The sequence below is a fragment of the Lontra canadensis genome, unplaced genomic scaffold (genome assembly GCF_010015895.1).
Source record: "Lontra canadensis isolate GAN:19392208 unplaced genomic scaffold, GSC_riverotter_1.0 scaffold29, whole genome shotgun sequence".
NCBI lineage: Eukaryota > Metazoa > Chordata > Mammalia > Carnivora > Mustelidae > Lontra > Lontra canadensis.
Window position 1 is genome coordinate 15,172,567 of NW_022631023.1, and position 24,121 is coordinate 15,196,687.

The 24,121-nt window shown below is 40.1% G+C and overlaps 1 protein-coding gene across 3 annotated transcripts in view; it reads right to left on the minus strand.

The window, feature by feature from the left end:
- The window catches only part of MAP3K7CL (MAP3K7 C-terminal like), a 38,527-nt gene extending 35,499 nt beyond the window's left edge, over nucleotides 1-3,028 (minus strand). Inside the window, exons 1-3 of one of the 3 annotated variants that reach the window (XM_032865461.1) lie at nucleotides 2,581-3,028; nucleotides 2,016-2,069; nucleotides 408-516 (exon numbers count right to left, since the gene is read on the minus strand). In XM_032865461.1, the coding sequence (XP_032721352.1) occupies nucleotides 408-516; nucleotides 2,016-2,051 (145 nt within the window). In that variant the 5' untranslated portion in view covers nucleotides 2,052-2,069; nucleotides 2,581-3,028. Of the gene's footprint in view, nucleotides 1-407; nucleotides 517-2,015; nucleotides 2,070-2,580 lie in introns of those variants that run through there. The other 2 variants (XM_032865462.1, XM_032865459.1) reach the window with 2 other exon arrangements.
- Between the last annotated feature and the right edge of the window lie 21,093 nt (nucleotides 3,029-24,121).

A 24,121-nucleotide genomic window follows, 5' to 3' on the forward strand; every position in this document is an offset into this window, starting at 1 on the left:
ACCGGGACAGGGATTATTTTTACATCACCTAACCAACTGCCAGAGCTTTAATAAACGTCTCCTCACACAGTTTCTATGATGACATACATGGGAATTGTTAGAAATTGTTATAGCTCCGGGAATTTAATGCTAAAAGAAAGTTAAATAGGGAAAGCAAAAAGTGCTAAACAACTCCTCTGGTTGTGCTAAAACAACCAGACATCAGAGGCGGGGACAGGGGTGGGGGAAGCATCCCCAGAGGCATTTCTGGAAGCCACGCTCCAATAATGCTTGATGAAAAATCACACGCCCCATCATTAGGTCATGGCAGGCATGCATTTTTTAAACACCCTATTTGGAGCAGGAAAGGATGACCACAAAGCAGTGACAGGCAGGGAGATGGCCCCCTTCCTGGGTACAGAGCTTACCTGAGGCATTATCGAGGCTGAAAGCAATGCGTACTGGCTTATCCGCAGGTACCCTGGCTGTGCTGATCATGTGGGCACCTGAGCCTTGGCCTTCCCCTGGGTCTTCCAGCTGTAAGGACAAGGGAGAGCCGTTGTCACTTACCCAAGTCATCCCTCAAATACTCAGAGGATCTTGGGAATCGGAGGGAAAGTTAGTAAGCATTGCATTCATATTTTGAAGATACTCCCAGTTCCTAGCTCTCTTTCCCTACATGGAAAGTATTCACCTGCCCCTTTTCAAATTCTTTTTCTGGCTTATAAAAAAAAATTGTTTTGGAAATACATATCTAGAATAAAATATACAACGTAGAGCAAAATCTCCACCCACCTCACTTTTTTAGTATCCCTTCACACTGACTGATCTAACCCTGGCCTTCAAGTTCTTATATAGTGTTTTATTTTTAATTGAGGAGGATAAAGAAGTCCTAATAGAACATCAGATGGCTTCATATTAAATTAGCTTCTCACACTCAAAAGCCTAAATTGGACCTGAATTATTGATCTGAATTATTGAGTGATAAAGAATGAATATCAAGGACCACTTCAAGAAATCCAAAGACATTTTAAAATATCCCACAGTTGTATTATGAATATTATGTGCTTTAAATATCTAGTTAACTACCTATAAATCTATCAAATTTTTATCAGGTTGCACATCTTAACAATGTATTGTACAAGCAAAAAAAAGGACTTAAAAACATCCTACAGATGTTTCACTGTACCTGCTAAATTATCATTAATAAACTCAGATGGGATGAATGGAAAAACATCCTACAGATGAGTTGGGATGGGAAAAAATACATGCATATTTCCTTGTTATAATAATGGAATTTAGCTCAAATACATTTTAGCCAAGATATTTGATCATTTTTGTTCAGTGGGACTAAGGAAAAGAGATTGTTATGAATACATGATATCTTCATTATTTAAATACACATGTGCAACTTTTCTATTTTTAATCCTGCTTCCCCTAAACTCTCTACTTTCCTTCTCATGTAGACCATAAAGCAAAAGCTCTGAGTGATATTTTTAGGAAAACGTCTCTAAAAATGGCAAAATATAAATCATCTCTTAACCATCCCCAGCAAGATTCTGGGAACTGTTTAGCAGGACATTTTCTCAGAGCAAGGTTTCCGACTCTTTCCCATAACTTTTTTGTATCTAAAAATAGTGTCTAGAACACTGAATTTTGTTTTTTACACTTATTTATAGAGCAAACTCGAATGCATACATACATACACACACACACACACACACACACACACGTATATTTAGACATACATACATATGGACTCATCCTACCCAGTATATGGAAAGAGAACAGGCTTATATTAAACACCTCATATAGCTTTGGAGAAAAACCAGCAGCTGTTTATCACCCAGTTAGAATCGTATTTGGCCCATTCATTTAAAACCACAAACAGCAATGAACCATAAAGCACTCCGAGTCATGTCCTTCTAAGTTAGAAAAAAAAAAAATAATAACATGAAACATTCAACTTAAGAAAAGGGTAATATAAAATTGCTGTTACTTGACTCTGGATTTGTTTTATCTTAGCTCTGACATACATTTCTGTGTAGTCTCCTCTGCTTAGAATCAACCATCTTGTTAGCCACCTGTTCCTAGGGAATAGAACAGACTGTCTCAAATTTAACAAAACAAACAATAAAAAAAAAAAAAAACTTAAAGTTGTAGCTAAGAGAAAAAGTCTGACTGTTATGCACTGTACCATCACCAACCCATCGTAGCCTAACATCTAAGGATGAAAAGCTCTGCTCTTTTGGCTCAATCTCCCAATGCTTTCCTGAACCAAGAAATAAAGCACAAGAGGTGGGAATTTGCCTCAAGGTTTCCAACGCGGGGAAATGAAACTGATAAACACAGCTCATGAGAGCCCCTCCCCTCCACACAACCGAGAACATCTGTCTGCCTTGGAAAGGATGACAGCGGCCAAGTGGGGTGGATTTTGAGCTCCTCACGGTGTCAGCCAGGAGAGCCCCTCAACCAACTTGCCTTTTCATCACACCGCCTGGGGAAATGGACCACTGATTCCTCCTCTAGGCTGTACCAGGGCTTCAGTTAAGTTGCTGGTGCCCCGAGCATTTAGTTCGGTTTTCACACCTGTTGCCTTACCTCACTTAGTTGAGTGTCTGCACTTGTGTAATCCAGGGCCAGCCACTGCCTTGGCCAGTCGTTGCCTTTGTGGAGTGAAGACCTAGTAAGAGAGCAGGCTGCACCTGCTGCATAGCAGTCACGGACAGTCTGAGGAGCAATGACAGCTGTCAGGGCACTTCACTGCTACCTGCTCTCCCCCAGACCCCGCGTCCCAAGGCCTCCCTGTTCCGCTTCCCTCCACAACCCCTCTCTCCTTTCCTTGCCTCTCCACCAGCCAGGATGTGGTCATGCTTCTAGAAAAAGCAAGTGCAAAAGAAAACCCTCCTCCTGTCAGAGGCATTGATAAACAGCAAGTTGTGGAGAGTCCAAATGTTTTAATTCATTAGTCCTGGCAAACCTAAAATACAAACAGACTTGCTTCACAAGACAGGAATGTCTTCAGCGTGACCCAATCGGTGTCTGTGTCTATTCCAGCAAACTGGCAAAGATAGCATGACTCCAGTCAGCAAAAATGTCGGCAGCTCCAATTGGCTCAGCAAGACCCGGCCAACTCGGACAAGTCACACGCAGGCTGACTCTCAGATGATAGCAGCAAGGATCCCGGTTAAGAACATGGGGCTTGAGGGGCGCCTGGGTGGCTCAGTGGGTTAAGAACGTGGGGCTTGAGATGGACGCTGATGGGCTTGATGACTCGATCCCATCTACAAACACACCCGACTGCAAAACCAGTCCATGGTGAAAAGGAATGGAGCATTTCACTTGTTCATCTTCTTTAATAGCTATAAACCTGCAGGTGCTTTAGTTTAAGAGTTGGATGATGATGTTGAGTGAGGTTGAATAATTAAAGATAAAAAAGTACAAGCCATAGACAGAAAGAGTAGTCTATGCAGAGTACCAGATAAAGAGCCAGTGTCCAAAATCCAAAAAGAACTCTTTAAACGGTAGGAAAGCAAACAAACCAATTTTTAAAAATACGTAAGAGATCTGAACAGAAACCTCACCAAAGATATATGATGGCAAATAAGCATGCAAAAAACTGCTGAACACCACAGGTCATTAGAGAACTACGAACGTGAGTAACCACTACACACATATCAGGATGGTCAAAACCAAAACAAGGACAGCACCAATACTGATTAAGACACATAATGGCATGGCCAGCTTGGAAGACAATTCAGTAGTTTCTCACAAAACTAAGAGAACTCTTACCCTATGACCCAGCAGTCCTGCTCCTTGGTATCTACCCAAAGGAGTTGAAAACTACTGTCCACACAAAAACTCACACCAGGATATTTACGGCCACTTTCCTCATAATTGCCAAAACCCAAAGGCAGACAAGACGTCCTTTGGAAGGTGAATGGATAAACCAACTGTGGTCCATCCAGATAGGGGAATCTTATTCATGATAAAAAGAAAAGAGCACTCAAACCACAAAAAGACATGGAAGAAACTTAAGTGTATATCTTTAACTGAAAGAACCCAATGTGAAAAGGCCAGAGACTGGGGGGTGCCTGGGTGGCTCAGTCTTTAAGCATCTGCCTTTGGCTCAGGTTATGAACCCAGAGTCCTGGTATCAAACCTCACATCAGGCTCCCTGCTCAGGGGGAAGCCTGCTTCTCCCTCTCCCAGCCCCCCGCTTGTATTCCCTCTTTCTCTCTTTCTCTCCCTGTCGAATAAATAAAATCTTGAAAGAAAGAAAGAAGAAAGAAAGAAAGAAAGAAAGAAAGAAAGAAAGAAAGAAAGAAAGAAAGAAAGAGATAAAAGGCTACAGACTACATGATTCCAACTATGCAACACTGGGAAAGGCAAGATTAAGAAGACAGTAAAAAGATCAGTAGTTCCCAGAGGTTCCGGGGAAAGGCAGCAGCGTGGGTTAAACAGGTGGGACTTTTAGGGCAGTGAAACCATACTGGTGATACTATACTATACTATACTACACTGTACAGTGATACTATAACGGTGAATACATGTCATTATACATATACAAAATATACAACACCAAGAGTGAACCCTAACCCAAACTGTGGACTTTAGTTAATAATACTGTACCTATCCTGGCTCATCATTTGTAACCAATGTACCCTACTAATGCCAGATGTGAATATAAGTGGGAAAAAGCATTGGAGGGCATAAGGGAAACCTCCTTTTTATTTATTCTTTTCTGTAAGCCTAAAACTGCTCAGAAAAAGAAGTTTAATAAATTAGTAAAAGGTCTTAGCAGATTGTTGCTCAGTCAGTTGATCTCAAACCAGGTTGTAATCTCAGGGTGGTGAGTTCAAGCCCCTCACTGGGCTCCATGCTGGTCATGAAGCCTACTTAAAAAAAAAAAAAAAAAAAAAAAAAAGAGGGGGGGAGGGCTAATTTGTTATGATATCCACAGCAATAAGCTACACAGATTCAGATAATTAGAGCCTTCACATAGAAACCTATTTGCATTTCTAACAGCAATTCTTTACAGGAATCATTATTACTCTTGTTGTTTTATGGTTAATAATATCACCTGACATAATGCATTATAATTTATCAAAGGAGTCTTATCCACTATCTCATCCTCATCTTCCCTGTAATCCTATAACATAATCATGGTCAATATTGTCATCCTTACCTCCAGATGAGCAAACTGAGATTCAGACAATACAAGTAACAGTCTTAAGGATAAATGATCAGTATAGAATAAAGAATACAGATAGGATCCAAGTTTTCTAATTTTGGGTTCATCCTATTTCCACTACACCAGGATGCACTCTGTAATAAATACCCACACTCACTCCCAAATCAACCCCTCAGTGCACCTTCAGAAACACTGGCGGTGACATCAACATTGCCAAGCAATTTAGCAACTGGAAGCATTTGGATTCCAGTGAAGCTGACCCTTCAGAATGGAAAGACCCAGAATGAGGTAGCACCTTCCTCCACTGCCCCATCATCAAAACTCTGGAGGAACCACCCAGAGATAGAAAAGGAAACTTACACATTAAATACAATAGAACAATCATTCTTTATGTTATTGTCAGAAGCAACTAACAGTTGCAACATTGATCTTTAGGCAGACAATTCCTCAGCGTTAATTAAAGCAATCCTGGGGACTGCCCAGTTTGTGGGCCTCAGTGTCAATGGCTCTGCCCTTGTCATATCAAAGATGACATCAACAGTGATATGGTGGATGCCCAGTTGGTAAAGAACTATAAAGAGAAAGATTTCATTAAAGGATAATTTGGCAGCAACCAGAAAGGAACAAAAAGAACACATCCAAATAATCTAAATGTGCTCCGTCCAAGTCTCATGATATAAATTCAAGGTTTTAAACAGTAATTAATATTCACTAGCTCTTCTGTTCCCATAAGAGCAACAATGTATTTCTTGGCTCTTTATCTAAACACTTTCAAGAGAGTAACAAATCTGAAACCCAAGTGAAATCCCTTCCCACAACTGTAACCCAAAATAACTACGTGGTATTTTAAGAATTTAATAAAATTGTACTAATTCAATCAAAAAAGGATTGTGAGTATACATCAAAATAGTAACTGATGAACAGTATGTCTCTGGGTAAAAGCAATGTGTATAATTTTTATTTTCTTCTCTTCAGCAATAAATGTATTTTATTGTGAGGTGAAAGTTAGTTTTTAATAGTATTCTAGGAGCTTTTCAAAAAATGAAATCCAAACTTGCTTCTGAATTGTGATCTATAATATGCACAGAGGCTCATGGGACAGGTCATCATTAATGGGATCAAGCCCCGCATCAGGCTCTCTGCTCGCCGGGGAGCCTGCTTCCTCCTCTTTCTGTCTCTGCCTGCTTCTCTGCCTATTTGTGATCTCTGTCAAATAAATAAATAAAGTCTTTAAAAAAAAATTGGGGTGCCTGGGTGGCTCAGTGAGTTAAAGCCTCTGCTTTCGGCTCAGGTCATGATCCCGGGGTCCTGGGATCGAGCCCCACATCGGGCTCTCTGCTCAGCAGGGAGCCTGCTTCCTCCTCTCTCCTCTCTCCCTGCCTGCCTCTCTGCCTACTTGTGATCTCTGTCAAATAAATAAATAAAATCTTAAAAAAAAAATTAATGTGGTCCGAATGTCTCGATACAATTCAATAAGCATTTGAGGAAGATTTATTTACTTACTTAAGTAATCTTTACACCCAACATGGGGCTCAACTCACAATCCTCAGATCAAGAGTTGCACACTCTTCCAACTGAGCCAGCCAGGTGCCACTCATTTGAGAAAGATTTAGTACGCTCCAGGCTAGTGTTTCCCAAACATGCCTCATCACTGGGCTCATGCCTTTTAAAAATCCTATTCCTAGGCTCTGCCATGGCAATGACTCAGTAGGGCTGGGATGGGCCCAGGGTTTTGTAAATTTAAATAAGAAATACTAATGCCTATTAACAATGTTTAGGGAATGCTTTATAAGACATTCCTGACCCACGGTTCTAAGGAAAGACTGATTATTTCATGTCATGAAATAACCAACCCTTGAACTATGTGGGGACTTAGGGGTACCAACATCCCCCTGCTGGCAGTCAATCATCCACACATAGCTTTTGATTCCCCCCAAAACTTAATTACTCATAGGCTACTATTGCCCAGAAGCCTTACTGTTAATATAAATAACTGAGTAACACATATTTTGTATGTTTTATTTATTATATACCCTATGCTTTTTTTTTTTTTTTAATCTGAGGAAGTGAGAGAGAGAGAGAGAGAGAGAGCAGGGAGAGGGAGAAGGATAAGCAGGCTCTCTGCTGAGCAGGGAGCCCAATGTGGGTCTCCATCCCAGGACCCTAGTGTCATGACCAGAGCCAAAGGCAGATGCTGAAAGTACTGAGCCACCCAGGTGCCCCTATATACTCTATTCTTACAAAGAAGTAAACTAGGAAAAAAGAAAATGTTAAGAAAATCATAAGGAAGAGGAAATATAGCACTGTACTGTATCGAAAAAAAATCTGCATATAAGTGGACTTGAATAGTTCAAGCTTGTGTTTTCCAAGGGTCCTCTGTATTTTGTGCAGAGGAGAATTCAGGCTAGCAGAACAATCATCTTTATACCACTAAGTAAGTTATACCACTAAGCTCAAGGCTGAACAGATGAAAACAATTAAACCACTCAATGGGTCCTGCTGGGGGTTTGTGGCTCCCTCATTGCAAAAGACAGACTCTTCTGGGTCCCCAGCCTGGCTCCGTCTCTTGTTGGTATGGGACTTTGGTAACGTTGCTTAACTAATCTGTGCCTCGGTTTCCCCAAGTATGGTATATTTGTCATAGGCTGTTTTGATTAAAGATCAATAATGCCAAGAAGACAATAAGCACTGTGTAAGTAAAAATTATTATTTTAGGGGCAAAAGCTTAGGGAAAACCATATGCAACGGCTATCTAGAGTTAGAAGGCCTAGGTTTGCATTGTGATTCTGGGCAAGTTTACACTAAACACTTGACATACCAGCCTCAATTGTCACTTAGAGCAGGGGTTGACACACTTCTTCTGTAAAGGGCCAGAGGGTAAATGTTTTAGGCTTTGCATGTCATACAGGCTCTGCTGCTTGACTCACCTCTGCCCTTTCTGCTGTCAAAAGGGCAATAGACAACATGTAAGTGGATGGATGGATGACAATTAAACTTTATTTATAAAACAGGAAATAAATGAGCACAGCTGTATTCCAATAAAACTGTACTTATAGACAATGAAATTAGTTTTTCATACAATTTCCAAATGTCACCAAATACTATTCCCCTTTTGGTATTTAAGGTTTCTTTGAGATATAACTGACATATGACACTATATTAGTTTCAGGTGTAAAGCATAATGACTCAATATTTGTATATGCTGTGAAGTGATCACCACAATAAGTCTGGTTAACATCCTCACCACAAATAGTTACTGATTCTTTTTCTTGTGATGAGAACTTTTAAGATCTACTCTCTTAGCAACTTTCAAACGTATAGTAGAGTATTGTTAGCTATAGTCCCCATGCTGTACATTACATACCCAGGATTTCTTTATTTTAAAACTGGAACTTTATATCCCTTTCATATTTGTCAACTATTTAAAAATATAAAATCCACTCTTAGCTCATGAGCTAAACCAAAACAGGCAGTGGGCCAGATTTTTCCTGAGGTCTATAGTTTTAGGACCCTTAATATACATCTTAATATACAGAATGAGCCCAACAAGAAAGTATAGGATAGCTCATGGTTTCCCAAACTAGAATAATACAGTGGGGGGGAGGGGGTATGGGAAGCATTTTTTATATAGAATTTTAATGGTTTTATACTATATGTTTATCATTTATAGTTGATTAAATTTGACATATGTGTCCCAATTTCTGTAATAACTTAGACATCAGGCTCATGGAGAAGAATGACATTTTCTTTAATATTCTTGACTGTGGGAAATTATATTTATTTTATATTTCAAAGTTTGCCTCTTTCCCAAGAATGTAAACTAGAACTAATAAAACCAAGTTTTAAAACTTGTTACTACAGTAGAGATTTATTTTATCATTTTAATATTATCCTAAGGAAAATGTGAATTTCTTTGCACCTATAAATATCCCAGTGTGTACCCCAAAGGGCAAGAATACTCCCTTCTTTAACACATCTGAAGAGTGGTATAATACCAAATAAAAGCCCCCATAGTTGCCCAATATCATCAACATCCAGATAGTGCTCAGATCTCCAGTTTTCTCACAAATGTCTTAAATTACTTTTTCAGTTCATTTTTTATTTTTAATCAAGACCAAAACAAAGTCTGCATACATGATTGGTTGCTATTGTTTTTACATTTTTTAAATCTACAATTCATTTTTTGGTAATTTATTTATTTTAGAAAACCATAGAGGTTCCCTCTAGACTCCCTATAAGTTGACATTTAGATCCAGAAACTTGATCAGACTCAGGTTTGATTTTTTTTTTTTTTTTTGGTGGGGGGCTGGGAAAAGCAGGACTGCTTCATAGGAAGTAAATACTATTCTTTTAAAGAAAAAGTATTCTCCAATATTGACTTAGATAATTTTGATAATAATGTTACCTCAGAACAAGCATAAAACTATGTGCAAGCTTCTCACGAAACTTATTAAAACCAAATTGATAAAGCACTTATAAAAAAAACATGTTTATAAATTAAACACAATTAAAACACCATTTAACCCAATTAATTTAAGATGACAGAAGGCTTCCCTGAAAATAACCAAGTATAACCAACTTGAATATAGTAGTCATTAGGTTTCCTCTGTCCACACTGCTACAAGCATGATGACTAGTTGCTTATGGGACTTTCTTCTGCGACCTACTTTGAAATTCATGCTTGATTGGTGCCCATGACATCCTTGCCCTTCACACAAGCATACATGATCAAGAAAGTGCTCAGCAACTGGTGTCTGCAAATATTGGCGTCTTTTTTTCTAACCACAACTGCTTCTTTTGTACCATATTAAGCCATGAGCACAGCCGGTTAAAATTGGAAGGCCTAAGGAGATATAACCTGAATATTTTTCTGACATTTCTCTAATGAGTTTCAGTTTTAAGGTTACATCTTTACTGAAATTACTAAAGAAAATCATTGAACTACTGCTAAAAATCCCAGACACTGAGCTGTATGGTCCATTAATTATTGTGGTTGTCTGTCTTCTTGGTGTATGTCTTTACTTTGAAAGCCTCCAACTGTTGAGAGCAGACCAAATGCCAGTCAAACCTCCCATGTGATTGAGGGAGAGTAAAAACAAGCTTTAGCTTTAAATTGGGATTTAAATCAGAATTCTTTCAGGTAGGAGAGTCAAAAACCAATTTAACATTGGCATAAATAACAAAAGATATTTATTGGTTCTCATGACTAGGTAATCCAGAGGCCTTCTGATTTCAGAAATGGATTTATACAAAGGCACAGAGACATCAGGAATATGTCTCTTCACCTCCTGGGTCATCTTTCTCTAGAGTTAACTCCATTCTCAAATGGAGACTCCCCATGTGGAGGCCATAAGCTATCTAAACTCACATCTTACGACTTTAAAAGCCCGGTGAAAAAAGAAAATATATTGGGCACCTGGGTGGCTCAGTGGATTAAGCCTCTGCCTTCAGCTCAGGTCATGGTTTCGGGGTCCTGGAATCGAGCCCTGCACTGGGCTCTCTGCTCAGCAGGGACCCTGCTTCTCTACCTCTCTCTGCCTGCCTGTCTGCCTACTTGTGATCTGTTTGTCAAATAAGTAAAATATTTAAAAAAAAAAAAAAAAAAAAGGAAGGAAGGAAAGAAAAGGCCACTTAAAAATCCTATGCTACTATCTTTGGAAGTAGGATATATCAGTGTCCCATGAGGCACTCAGATTTCAAGATGGTGGTGAAAATGACCTTGGTGGGTCATCTTACCTGATGGGGCAATAACTTCCAGACCTTGGCTAAGTTCTTTTCATATACATGACATCACTTAACCACAAAACACACCTTTAAGATGACTACAGTCATTTCTGTCTTATAGAAGAACAAAAAGACTCCAAAAGTTTTAGTAATTTGCTCTAAGTTGCAGAGCTAATAAAGTACTAGACCAACTTTTTTTTCCAAGATAAATTTCTTCATCTACAAACCAAAATCCTGTTCAAGGCATATGGCTCAAGTTGCCTTTGTAGAAGATGCTTTTTCCCATTGCCAGAGTGGGAGTCTCAAAAGTCATTTCTTTATAAAGGAGAAATGCAAAGTCTCAAAAAATGCAGGGTGTATTTATTTTAATAATCAAATGCCAATAGATATAAATTTTGTCACCTCATCCAATGAATAAAAATGAGTTATTCCTTGTGCAGGAAATCAATATGAAGTCTCCATAATCAGCAGTCTGAGAAACACAGAATATTAGACTGGACTAGGATCTTAATCCAACTCCTTGGGGAAACTGAGACCCAGAAAAAGAAGGTTATGCCCTCAGACTGGAGAACAAAAAGGAAGGAGACAAGCACTAAAAGTTCACACCTGTTCCAACAGCATCATCCTCTTTATAAGCTTAAATTTATACAGGAGTCCACATATACCAACCAAATATTACTTTTGAAAGCACAATAAGGCTCTTATAAGGTATGGATTTATACCATTTAAATTTTGAAAGAAAGGCAGAAGTGAAGTAGGAGAAATTCCTGATCTCACTGATTCTTCTTACACAAAACATCATTTCCCTCACCTCTCCATGCAGAACTGATCACCAAATTGGGTGACTTCTTCCCAAATATGTTTCACAACATCCAGGTGGTGATATCGTCACCAAAACAACATCATTGTTTACCTTCCTTTAAAAAGAAAGGTCTGAATCACTATCATACACTGATGAAAAGCATCCATTGGACAGAGGCAGGTTTTGGGGACACTGACTCCCACAGACCCCTTCCAAGAGCCTGGGTGGGACCCCTGCAATGGGTTCACATGGTCATATGTCTTTATAAAATCTGCAAAACTGAAATAGATTAGCAACATTGAGTAAGATTTTCATCTCTTACCAATTCTACTTCCCCTCTGTCACATTTCCTCTTGTGTTGAGTAGAAATGGATTCGCAGTAGGAATTTGACTAAAGGGAAGTTGAACTGGAGATACATGTACTATCCATATACACCTGCGGTTCTCCACCTCAGTACAGGATATATGTCTGGCTGAGCCAGTGTGGGAATGGCTCCCAGTACAACCCCACCACCCACTGTGCCAACTCACAGCATGACAACACCAAGGTGCAGAGCCATTGGTCATCTCATAATATCAGTGTGCCTTAGAGGGCATGCACCATTTTCTAGACTTCTCCAACAAAATTCCATGAGCTTCAAACACTACTAACCAAGATCCATGCCTCCATTTCTAAAGAGACTTACAGGTAAAGATGGCAGCTCAAACATTTTCATTTCTAAAGCCCTACTAAAATGACAGTAAATGGGGCGCCTGGTGGCTCTGCCTTTGGCTCAGGTCATGATCCCAGGATACTGGGATTGAGCCCCGCATCAGAATTCTCTGCTCATCAGGGAGCCTGCTTCCTCCTCTCTCTCTGCCTGCCTCTCTGCCTACTTGTGATCTCTATCCGTCAAATAAATAAATAAAATCTTTAAAAAAATAAATAAATAAGAATAAATAAATAAAATGACAGTAAAGTTTTTTGTTGTAATTAGCTTTTGTTTTTATTGGTTTTGTTTTTGCTTTTAGGCATAAATCCATAAGGATGGGGAAAATAGGGACAAACACAACAGGAACAAAGTTTTACAAGCTGGAAAGCAGGTGGAAGGGTATTAAGAAGGGATGAGTAGCCTGCTGATATCTGAATCAAACCTTTAGCAAGGTGAGTTGAGATTCAAAGTGGATTATAATCTTCATAACAGGAGGCAAAAAATAGAAGAATCCGTAGTCGGCAATGTTTTGGGGCTCTGAGTCACAATACTGGAAACCACAAGGAAATGGAGCTAGTCTTGAATCACCTAAAGATAAAGTTATTTCAACCTAGAATTCTATATCTGAGCAAACCAGCAATCAAGAGTGAGAATCAAGATCTTAAAAAAATAATAATTTATATCTTATACACTTTTCTCAGAAAGCTATTGGAGTAAACTAGAAAAGAGGAGCCTCAGACACGGAGACAAAAGAGAAGGGAAAATACTTTCAGGATGACAGTAAAGGAGATTCGAGTGACCCTATGGACCAGGAGCAGAGGGCAGTCCATCTCCAGTTCCCCCAGAGGCAGGTCCGAAGACCACAGAAACGATTGCTTAGGAATAGGAAATGGTTAGACTTTGTTGGTACCATATGAGAAGAGATTTATACTGTTGGCAGAAGAGCAGACATTTAGGATTGAATTAGTGACAATACATGAACTGAAAAAGGAAACAAACAAGAAGATGAACTTAAGGGCCGTCTGTAGCAAAGCAGAAGGAACAGTAGTTGACTATTTGCCTCAGTTGTGAATAGCATTTATATGACCTTAATAATGTAAATACCAAATATTGATCCAACTAAAATCGCACTGTTGAAAAGAGGTGGTGTATGAGTGATGGCACCAGGGTACAGGGAGGAAGAAGCCAATCCCCATTCTCCCGCCAGCAGATAATGACACACACCAAAAAAAGCAAGAAATGGTAATGCAAACGCATGGTGCCGGGGTTGGGAGGTAGAAACCACATCATTCTAGAAGGCAGTTACCTCTGGAAGGGAGAACTGGGAAGGAGGGCTGAGCGCTGTTAGGATTTTTCAACAAATCTTGCGGAAATACTTAACTCGTCAGTGTATGAGCATGTCAAACTTTGATAAAAGTTAAGATGTTCAAGGCTCCATTTGTGGGCCGCGTCTTGCCTAGAAGATAATATTCAGCATTCCAAGTCCTTCTCACCTTGACCTCTTCTCCTCTGGTCTCAGCTCATGGCCTTCTCTCCCTACAAGGGGCCACACTGAGCCCTCAGTGCCTTCAAACACAACAGCCTTTGTGCCTACTCTGCGCTCTTGCCGATCAAGGCCATCTCTGCTGTCACCTCCTCTGTAAAGCCACTTGAACTCACTATTCCCAAAGCCCTTTGTGCACGCTCATGCTAAAACACTCAGCAGCACTCAGGGTTGCTTCCATCTCTTTACAGTTTGGCCCCCTTTCCTCCATGAAACTACAAGAGCGAAGGCACATGCACGGTGCCTGGTCCATAGCAGAAGTTCAATAAATATTACGGGAACTAAATCGAATCTGGGATCCAAGTGTCTAGTGGAGAAGACATCCAGAGAGAGCAGGGATATCAGGAGAGAAGTTAAGTTATCAGTTTATTCTGCCGGTTTTTCTAATTTTGTCTACTGCCAGGCCTGAACTGATCTTAACTCTAGATCTGTTTTTGTGAAGAATCAGTAGTCAAAAAGCCACAGGTATGGCCAAATGAACGGAGGCATCTCTGCCCTAAAAGGCACGCTTGAAGAACATACCACGTCATTGTTGACTGTGGGCCTCGGTTTTGCTGAGTGGCATACAGTAGTCCCCCCACTTCCCAGTAGTTTTGCTTTCCATGGTTTCAGTTCCTGCCAGGGAACCATGGTCCAGAAGCCGATGACCCTCGTTTTGACGTTATCATCAGGAGGTCAATAGGAGCCCAGCGCTGGGTCATGATGCCTGCACCATTCCCCTCACCTCATCTCATCATGCGGGTACTTTATCAGCTCACGTCATCGTAAGAAGAGTGAGTACAGTACAATTAAACATTTTGAGAGACAGTCCACATTCACGTAACTTCCATTACAGTGTATTATTATCATTGTTCTTATTCTTAGTTATTCTTACTCATCTCTTACTGTGCTTACATTATAAATTCAGCTTTATCCTAGGTACACGTGCACAGGTAAAAATACAGCATACAGAGGGTGTGATACTGCCCGCAGTTTCAGGCATCCACAAGAGTCTTGGAACCCAGCCTTCATGGATAAGGTGGGATTACCGTACACTCTCCAGGCCAGAGCTGAGTCGCTCCAGAAAACAAAGGGAATTGAAAAAGCTGTGTGAGAAAGAGGAAGTGAGAAAAGAGACCAGACAACAGGATGCCAAGAAGAGAAACATGAGAGTACAAAGGAATAGTCTACATTTTTCTGGGCAGTATGTAATCCATCTCCCTAGGAAACAGAGTAAAATCCACCTTGTTCACCAATGCTTTTGGAAATGTGTATTTTGAGGAGGTAAAAAGGTAGTGAGTCTGGGAGTGCCTGGATGGCTCAGTCAGTTAAGCGTCTGCCTTCGGCTCAGGTTAGGATCTCAGAGTCCTGGGATCAAGTCCTGCATCAGGCTTCTTGCTCAGCGGGGTACCTGCTTCTCCCTCTCCCTCCACCCCTCCTCATCACTCATGCTCCTCTCTCTCCCCCTCAAATAAATAAATAAAATATAAAAAGCAAAAAGTAGTGAGTCTAAACCCAAGGTTGCTCGTGGGGAGACAACAGAAGTTACCCAAAGGGCTCAGCCACTTTGGAATATGACACATGATACTCCTGAGTGGTGTCACAAAGGCCAACGACACAGAGAGTTGCAAGACTCATCTAAATGGGAAGCTGCTGTTATGGAAAAATGTTGCTGTTGATGGTGGAGGTATTTAATTAGTTAAATTGACAACTCAAACGTTTCCATTTCATTACCAGCTTACATAGACTCCCTGTTTTCAGAGGTAGGAGAAAAGTAAAATGACTTGGAAGGGCAGTAAAGAAGATACACATTAGCAATTCACCTTTTTCGTGGAAAAAGTCACCAACATGAGAGTAAAAGAAAAAGGACCCAACACGGTGTTTCAGTCACCTTTTCATCTTGGTTCTGTCTCTCACTCACTTAGCCACATTGACATTGTTACTTCCCATCCCAGGGCCACAGTTTCCCTGATCTGAAAGTGAGAGATTTAAAATTGACCCACTGAGCCACCCAGGTGCCCCATAAAATTGAGGCTCTCTGAAATTTCTATAATTCCAAATTCTTTCATTTGGGGAGGTAGAACAGCCCTAAAAATGAAAAAAAACAAATTATCCTCAGAATTCCTTCACTAGTTTTGATTCAGTAAAGAGGCAACCGGTTTGTAATAAACCAAAAATACATTTTACAGCAACCGTCAAGAACAGAATGAAGATAATCCCTCTTCTTTTTCCTGTTGAAGCCAGTTACCAACACCACCCCCAATTTTACTGCCAAACCCATTTAGTCATCAGGTATTTCATACCCCAGCAAAATCCATTCAGTCCCTGATTATACTGTGAAACCGGAGGAAAGTGACAAGGAAGAGATCATGTTTTGTTCATCAAAACATTTTTCAAATTAAGCCATCACATCCTAAAATAGTGGATTAGAATCACCCAGCAGGACTTCTTCCTGAAAGCATGCAAATGCATAATCTTTGTTTAGAAGTGGGGTGTCAATTACTTGTGCAGATACAAAAATGACTAATAGCTAAAGCCTAATAAGACACCTGTCAATTTCCCTTTTTTTAGCTTGGCCACTTTCAATTCATAGAAGTTGTCCAACACAAACAGCATTTTGCTGACCGTTGTGTGTGTGCTTAGGCAGTGATAGCATTCAAACGAAAATGGAGTTTCAGATATTTCCATCCGCTTCTTAAAAATACATTTTAAGAATTACAGTATTAACCACAAATGAATGGCTGCCTTGCCTCTCCAATGAGATACAGAAATAGCATCGTTAAGTCCATCAGAGAAGGGACAGCTTCCCAGCCTTGCTCCAGCTAAATGAGAATGAAGAAAATTTCCTAGAAGAGGCTAGAAATAGAAACAGACATTTTCCTGGAACAGAAAATTCCCAGGGAAGGACAGGAGATGATCTCCTTTTGAGATCTGAGAATATATTAAATATAAGAAACCTATCAATAGTGAGGACAGAGTTCACAAATGCTTCTGTTGTCTGAGGTGAGGGCATCCTTTATTAATAAAAGCCTTACTCAAGACTAGCATAACCAAGGTAAGAATCCAAGTGATATTTCACAGGTTGTCAGATTGTCACGGCCGGCACGACAAATCGACCAGGAAACGTGAGGGTAAGAGGATGGTGAAAAGAAATTAAGAGACAAAGAGATGGGGGCAAGAGGAGCACTGAGGATGATGTCCAACAGTACCGATTTTATTCCACATCTTAAAAGCATTTATAAGGCAGATCACAATAGAAGGAGTAAAACATCAGTACCTAGTCAGATGACTGCAAGTTCCTATAACAAGTTTACATTAACTACAAGCAAATCTCGTGATGCCAGGTAGTCACGGCTAATGCCATTAGCACGACAATCAACCAGGGAGTGGGTTATGGGAGGTACAGGAACAACAAGGACCAACTAAGAATTCATGACCCTGACCACATTGTTCCCTTCTGTAGCGAGAAGGTGTAGGAAGTCACGTAGGCGAACGCACGACACATAGCACAGACCCTTTCTCAGTGTTACTCAACTTTCCCATCCTTAACCCCCTGTCAAGGTGTCTGGACTTTAAAGGAGACACAAGTCAGGGCCTGGTTTGGTCCTTGACTCCAACCGTGCCATGGCCTCCAACACCAGACTAGTCCTAATAATTTAAATTTGACAAGTCTGTACTATAAGGTCCTTTATGGACAGAGTTCCATGAAAATGGAAGTTATTTGTCAGGAAAGCATTCCTGAACATGAAAAAAAAAATTATTGCTTTTAAAAGTCCTCTGAACTAACTGTAACTACTTCATCCTATGGATGTTAAAATTCTATATATATGAATACATATAAATATGTATATTCAAACATTTTCAAACATTTTTATTTACTATTAAAGTATAATTGACATACAAAGTCAAATTAGTTTCAGGTGTATAACATAGCGATTCAACAATTCTATATATTACTCAGTGTTCACCAGGTAGATGTAGTCGAATTTTTAAAGAGGCTTATTAGCATGCTTTTAGAATTCCCTTTCCAAATTTAGATTCTGCAATTCACATGAACATACATTATGCTCCCTTTTACCAAGAGATAGAGTAAATGAAGATGAATGAGAATTTGGAATGAATAGTATTTTGTATTCCATTTAGGTTTTTTAAGCAAGGTTTTTAAAAAAATTATCTCCTATCGATCTGAGCTGTTTTTAATAATTTTCTTTAAGTACACAGTAAGAGCAAAAAATAGAGTAATTTTAACTAGGTCTTTCCAGCTTTGTCTCCATGAACATTAACAAGGAATTGGAGCACATGTGATTACATTACTAATGCTAGAACTAGATTTCTTTTAAATCACCTAAGTCATTCCCTGCTTTAACCCATGAAGGGACTCATCCATCATTTATATTTACATGTATCTTTTAAAAATAATTTACACCTATAAGTTCCATTCATATTTTGAGAATAAGTTCCCAGTGTCATTTACCTGACTCTTCTAAATTCATGTAGTTTAATAAGGTGAGAATACCAAGGTCCATCCAAGAACAGAGTTAGCACAACTTGAGATCTATTCTAGAGCACTAAAGCATTGTAAGTAAAAAACAAATCTCATAAACTGCATATTTCCATGGTCTATCACTGTGGATGGAACAGAAGATGCATCCAAAAATGCTGAATGAATGAATAACTTTTGCTGAAAAAAGCATAGAACATATGTAAATAAACCACGTAGGAAGCCATGGGACAGAGCCTAAGCCTCCATTTACCACCAACTCACTCAGTTTCCTTCAAGTGGTGACAACCTCTTCAGTTCTCAGAATACCGAATTGTCATTTTTTAGATCTAACTAACATTTACATAGATTGCATATATGCTAAACGCTGCTTTGAGAATTTTAAACACAGGGGTGCCTGGGTGGTTCTGACTCGGTTTCGGCTCAGATCATGATCTCATGGTCTCATGTGAGACAGAGCCCCACTCCACTGGGTATGGAGGCAGCTTGGGATTCTCTCTCTTCCTCTCCTCTGCCCCCCACCCCCCACCTCTCCACTCTTTCTCTTTCTCAAATAAACATATTTTTTTAAAATTTTCTTTAAATACGATGATTCATTTAATCCTCACAACAATCCTATGATTAGGGCCAGCTTCCTGGGCAACAACGGCCTCCCTCCCCCAGAAGGACTCCACACTTGGTTTAATGCTCTGCTGTCGCCATCTTGAAATTGGAACAAGGGGCCCAGCATTCACTTCACTGAAATTTGAACAAAGGGCTCTGCGAACTATGTAACGAATCCTGTCTATGAAGTGTTAGAACTATTATCCTTCCTATTTTACAGATGCAGGAACTGAGGCAAAGAGAGGTTAAGTAACTTGCCCAAGGTCCCAAAGTTGGTCATTGTTGGAACCAGGATTCAAATTCTACACACCTCTGAACAACCCTCACCCCTGTCGCGCCCCTGGTGGGAGACGCTAGAAGCCCTTATGCTCAGTTCCTCGCTGCTTCTACAATCCTAGCTTAGTCCTTTACTGAGAGGAATGTTGTTTTCATTCTTTCCTCCTTCAATCAAGGCTTTTTATAGCTACAAAATCGCGGTGGATAAAGAAAAAGATATGTTGCATTCACAAACAAGTCGAATTTGAAAAAAGAACTGCTTAGCTAAATGAAAGGTGAGAGGGTTTGAAATGGTCATGGCAGGGGCTTAGCTATTTAAATGACAAGCTAAACAGGATACCTTTGGGGCTATTTCAGGCTCTGATCCCCAAATTAGAGCTTTTAGGAGTGGGATCCAGAGCCCTACATGGGAAAGACCAAGTTAGCTGGGAATGGCGATGCCACAGCAGAAGCGGAACACATCAAAGGGAGCACTCCCGTGGCTGCCTTTTATAGAAGTGAAAACAGCCCAACTGCCCTGTTGTGCATCCCCTCAATCCCCGCCCCACCCAGGGGGGAGCATAAATAAAAGGTTTGCATCAGCTGAGGATCAAATACTAAAGAAAAGCATTAAGATATCCCTAGGACTCAGAGTCAAAGGTCAGGTGGGAGAAAAACATCTGGCCTCCCTTGGCTCTTGAGTTTCCTGCCAACTCTCTACCATCCCCATCTTCTATCTAAGATAACTGTGAGTTTTTTACCTTGACTAAAACCTATGAGCTCAAGTGGATGGACTGCAGACATTCCTCAGTAATCCCGGGCCTGGTCCAGACCACTTAAACTCTGAGAGTTGTTACTGTTGCTATTATTATTATTATTATTATTAATTATCAGATCACCTAAACTCTGAGAGTTGTTATTATTATTATTATTATTATTATTGGCTGTTGTCTCATTTTCTGTCTGCGCTCTACATTTGATTTTTTAAGCATCAGAATAAAACTCTTTTGTTTTATTAATTGCAAAACTGTCTTCCAAATATAGGTCAATAAAAAGACCAACCAGATTTGGGCACAAACGTTGTCTCCAAAGAGAATCCTGGAAGCTGCTGTTTGGAACCCAGCACACTCCTTATTGCAAACTGCCCTTGCAACGGGCAGACCAGAACCATGTGAGCTGCACCGAAGAGAGAGACCCAGTAATTGATGGTGAAGTCTTACATGAAGTGAATGATTTTCAAGAATCTTTGATTCTCGGATAAAACTGCATGTTTTGTGATTGGAGTATGTCAGTCCAATATAGGGTCCCATAGTTCTCAGACTATTGTAATTTTTTGATTGGTCAGTAGGGTCTCTGTACATTCTAATACCTAGTCAATTAGCCAGCATCAGTCTTCTTAGGAGGTCTCCAACCTCTGTCTCCCTCCTAAGAACCACCAAGAACCAAGTAAGAATTCCCGAAGAGGTTCCCTGTCCCCAAGTCCATTCTGCATTTGGCTGATGTCAGATATCCTGCTTCCCCCTGAATTCCTTTCCACGACATCATTGTTCCATGTGCAACCAAAAGTCAGAAGCACTGACCCTGAAAGCGCAAATTTGAGGATGCACCTGTGAAGGCCATGGTTGTCAGCAGGGAAGTTTGCAAGGATGGTGACTGACCTGGACCTCTGGACACAAAAACCATCTACAACCACGCAGGTCGTGATCTAGGTTAACATCACATCACTATTCCAGGAAGCCTGGAAGATGAAGTTGTAAATAATTGGAGTGTTTCAGGAACTTCCCTAAAATTCACTTTAAAAACATTCACTTAAAAATATTCACCTAAAAAACACTATCCAGTGGTCCTTGATGAGTAAATAACCACCTCTCTGAACGGTAGAACCCTCAACCCAGTCATCAGATGATTCTTTATGCTTCCTGACAGGTGGTGTTCTCAGTTTATCCACTAATTCTAAACCATTATATAACAAACTTTGCCCAATCCCAATCAATTCCCCCCAAGTTGAAAGACTCACCTTAAACCAGGCTTCATAAAAATCCCCCCTTTACCCTCTCACTGCCAGGAAGCTACTGACTCTGCTTTGCTTTATCAACATTTTGATACTTGAAGGTTCTTTCTATTCAGGGAATCAATAATCACTTCTCCCTTCCCCTTCACAACCAGCTCCCACCTATTTGTCTCCCCTGAGGGCACAAATGCCACATCATCAATAACTGGATTCAAGGAAAGCCTCGAGCTCTGTGAGAGTTGCAAAGCAGAGGAGTGGTACGTGCTTTCTTCCCAGGCAGCTGGGCGGAGACCTAGGAATCAGCATTGGAGGACCCACGTCAGCCTGCAGGAATGTATGGACCTCCCAGAAATGGTCTCCCTGTCCTTCTGAGTGGTGAGCTAAGCCCTCCCTGACCTGGAAGCTGGGAAAGCCTAAGAGATAAGGAAGAGAGACCCACTCTGGGGGTCTCAGCAATGGGTTAGCAGCCTACCTGCGTCCATCAGGCCTTCCCAGCAGACTTGGCTGCCAACTTTTGGAAATGCCAATGAGCAAAACTATACCACAGTGAATGGACAAAGGAAAACAGACACACGTAAAAGGAGGCTCAGAGAGAGAGAGAGCAATCCACCAGATTGTTCCAATTCAGCACAGGCCAAGAGAAATAGAAGCGTAGGAGAATGCCAAAGGGAGAAAAATGAAGCCCCAATTCATGTCCAAATCAGGTTGGAGCTAAAAATTATCATTTTCCAGCTAACATTTCACAAGATGAGTTGGAGGAAAGGAAGGCCATGTTGATATCCAAAATGGTGGTGTAAAATAACTAAAGGAATAAATATCCTCTTTGCACAAAGCAAAAATATAAATAGAATCAGATATATAAAATATATAAAAAATATATATAATATATATATTATATATATAAAATATATAAAATATATAAAAATATAAAGAGAAGTAAAGAATTTTAAGAGAAAATGGTTATAATCCAAGAATCCTATATTTAAATCACCTATCAGTACAAATCATAATAGAGTTTCCAAGGCACAGAGGGAAAGGAGAAAAAAGAAATCATCGATAAAGTAAATAAAATCTTAAAAGAAAAAAAACTATGAAAGAGACAGTGTTTCAAGTACTTGTCATGTAGTAACTAACTTAACCCTCACAAAATCTTCAGGACTATGGTACTTGTATTAACCTCATTTCACGAAGGAGGAGGGTGAGGCACAAAGTGATTAAGCAACTGACCTATAGACACAAAACAAGAAAGGGGTAGAGGCAAGATTAAAACCCAGGGAGGGGTGCCTGGGTGGCTCAGGTCATGATCCCAGCATCCTGGGATTGAGCCCCTCATCGGACTCCCTGCTCAGTGGAGAGCCTGCTTCTCCTTCTCCAGTTCCCCCATGCTTGTGTTCCCTCTCTCGCTATTCTCTCTGTCATAAATAAATAAAAATCTTAAAAAAAAAAAGGGGATCTAGTGCCAGATCCTTAGTTTTTAAACATAGTAGTCCTGAATCGTTCTCAAATAGGGACTCTTGAAGAAGAAACATACTAAAAGGAGAAATTCTAACAAAAGCATACAATCACAAGTTAACTCTTTCATGGAAAAAAATATTGACATTGAGAGTTGAATCTGGGGGGTAGGGAAATTTTAGAGTAAAACTTCCAAAGTTCTCATTTGCTGGGAGAAAAGGTGGAAGGAAGAGTAAAAATATTCCGGACTCAGCTAATCAATATGGTGAAGTATAAAGAGTGTCTTGATAGGGGAAATCACTGATGACTTCTTTTCAACAATGGTAGAGAAATAGGTATATAATTATGAGAACCAAAAATGGAAGATAGATTGGAAAAGCATAGTAATTATCAGGGGAAAAGGAATGAATTACAATTTGATCAGACCTACCAAAGAAAGGAAAAGAGAAAATAACTATCTAAAAATAAATAAATAAATAAATAAATAAATAAATAAATAAATAAATAAAATCATATATAAGGAATAAAACCGAATGCATCGGGGTGCCTGGGTGGCTCAGTGGGTTTAAGCCTCTGCCTTCAGCTCAGGTCATCAGGTCATGATCCCAGGGTCCTGGGATCGAGCCCCACATCAGGCTCTCTGCTCAGCAGTGAGCCTGCTTCCTCCTCTCTCTCTGCCTGCCTCTCTGCCTACCTGTGATCTCTGTCTGTCAAATAAATAAATAAAAATCTTAAAAAAAAAAACAAAACTAATTCATCAATGCTTCAACTACAAAGCAGAGAATGTCAGATTGGGTTAGCAAGGAAATCCTAACTGTATGGACTAATTACAAGGAAGACACACGAACAAGTGATAAAGATTTGCCTTTGGGGCATCTGAGTGGCTCAGTAGGTTAAGCATCTGCCTTCTGCTCAGGTCATGATCCCAGGGTCCTGGGATTGAGCCCCGCATGCTCAGTGGGGAAACTGCTTCTCCCTCTCCCTCTGCTGCTCCCCCTGCTTGTGCTCCCAATCTCTCTCTCTCTCTCTGTCAAATAAATAAGTAAAATCTTAAAAAAAAAAAAAAAGTAAAAGAAAAAGATTTGCCTTCATAATGCTAGAGGATTACATTTGATTTCAATCTTTCCAAAACTACAACAAAAGATTTTGTAATGCATGCGCACAGAACCTTAAGGAGACAGAGGAGAGGAGGCAACACAAAGCTTAAGTCTGGAAATACCCAGATTTGAGAATGACAGAGGGCTGAGCACACCACAGGGTATAAGCCATCAACAGGGAAAGTCAAAAACCAACTTGATTTACATCACAGAATCCTCCAAAGCCTTAGGAACTGGTGGTACCAGGGACCTCTGGAAGGGTGGATAAAATAAGAAATGAAAATAAGGA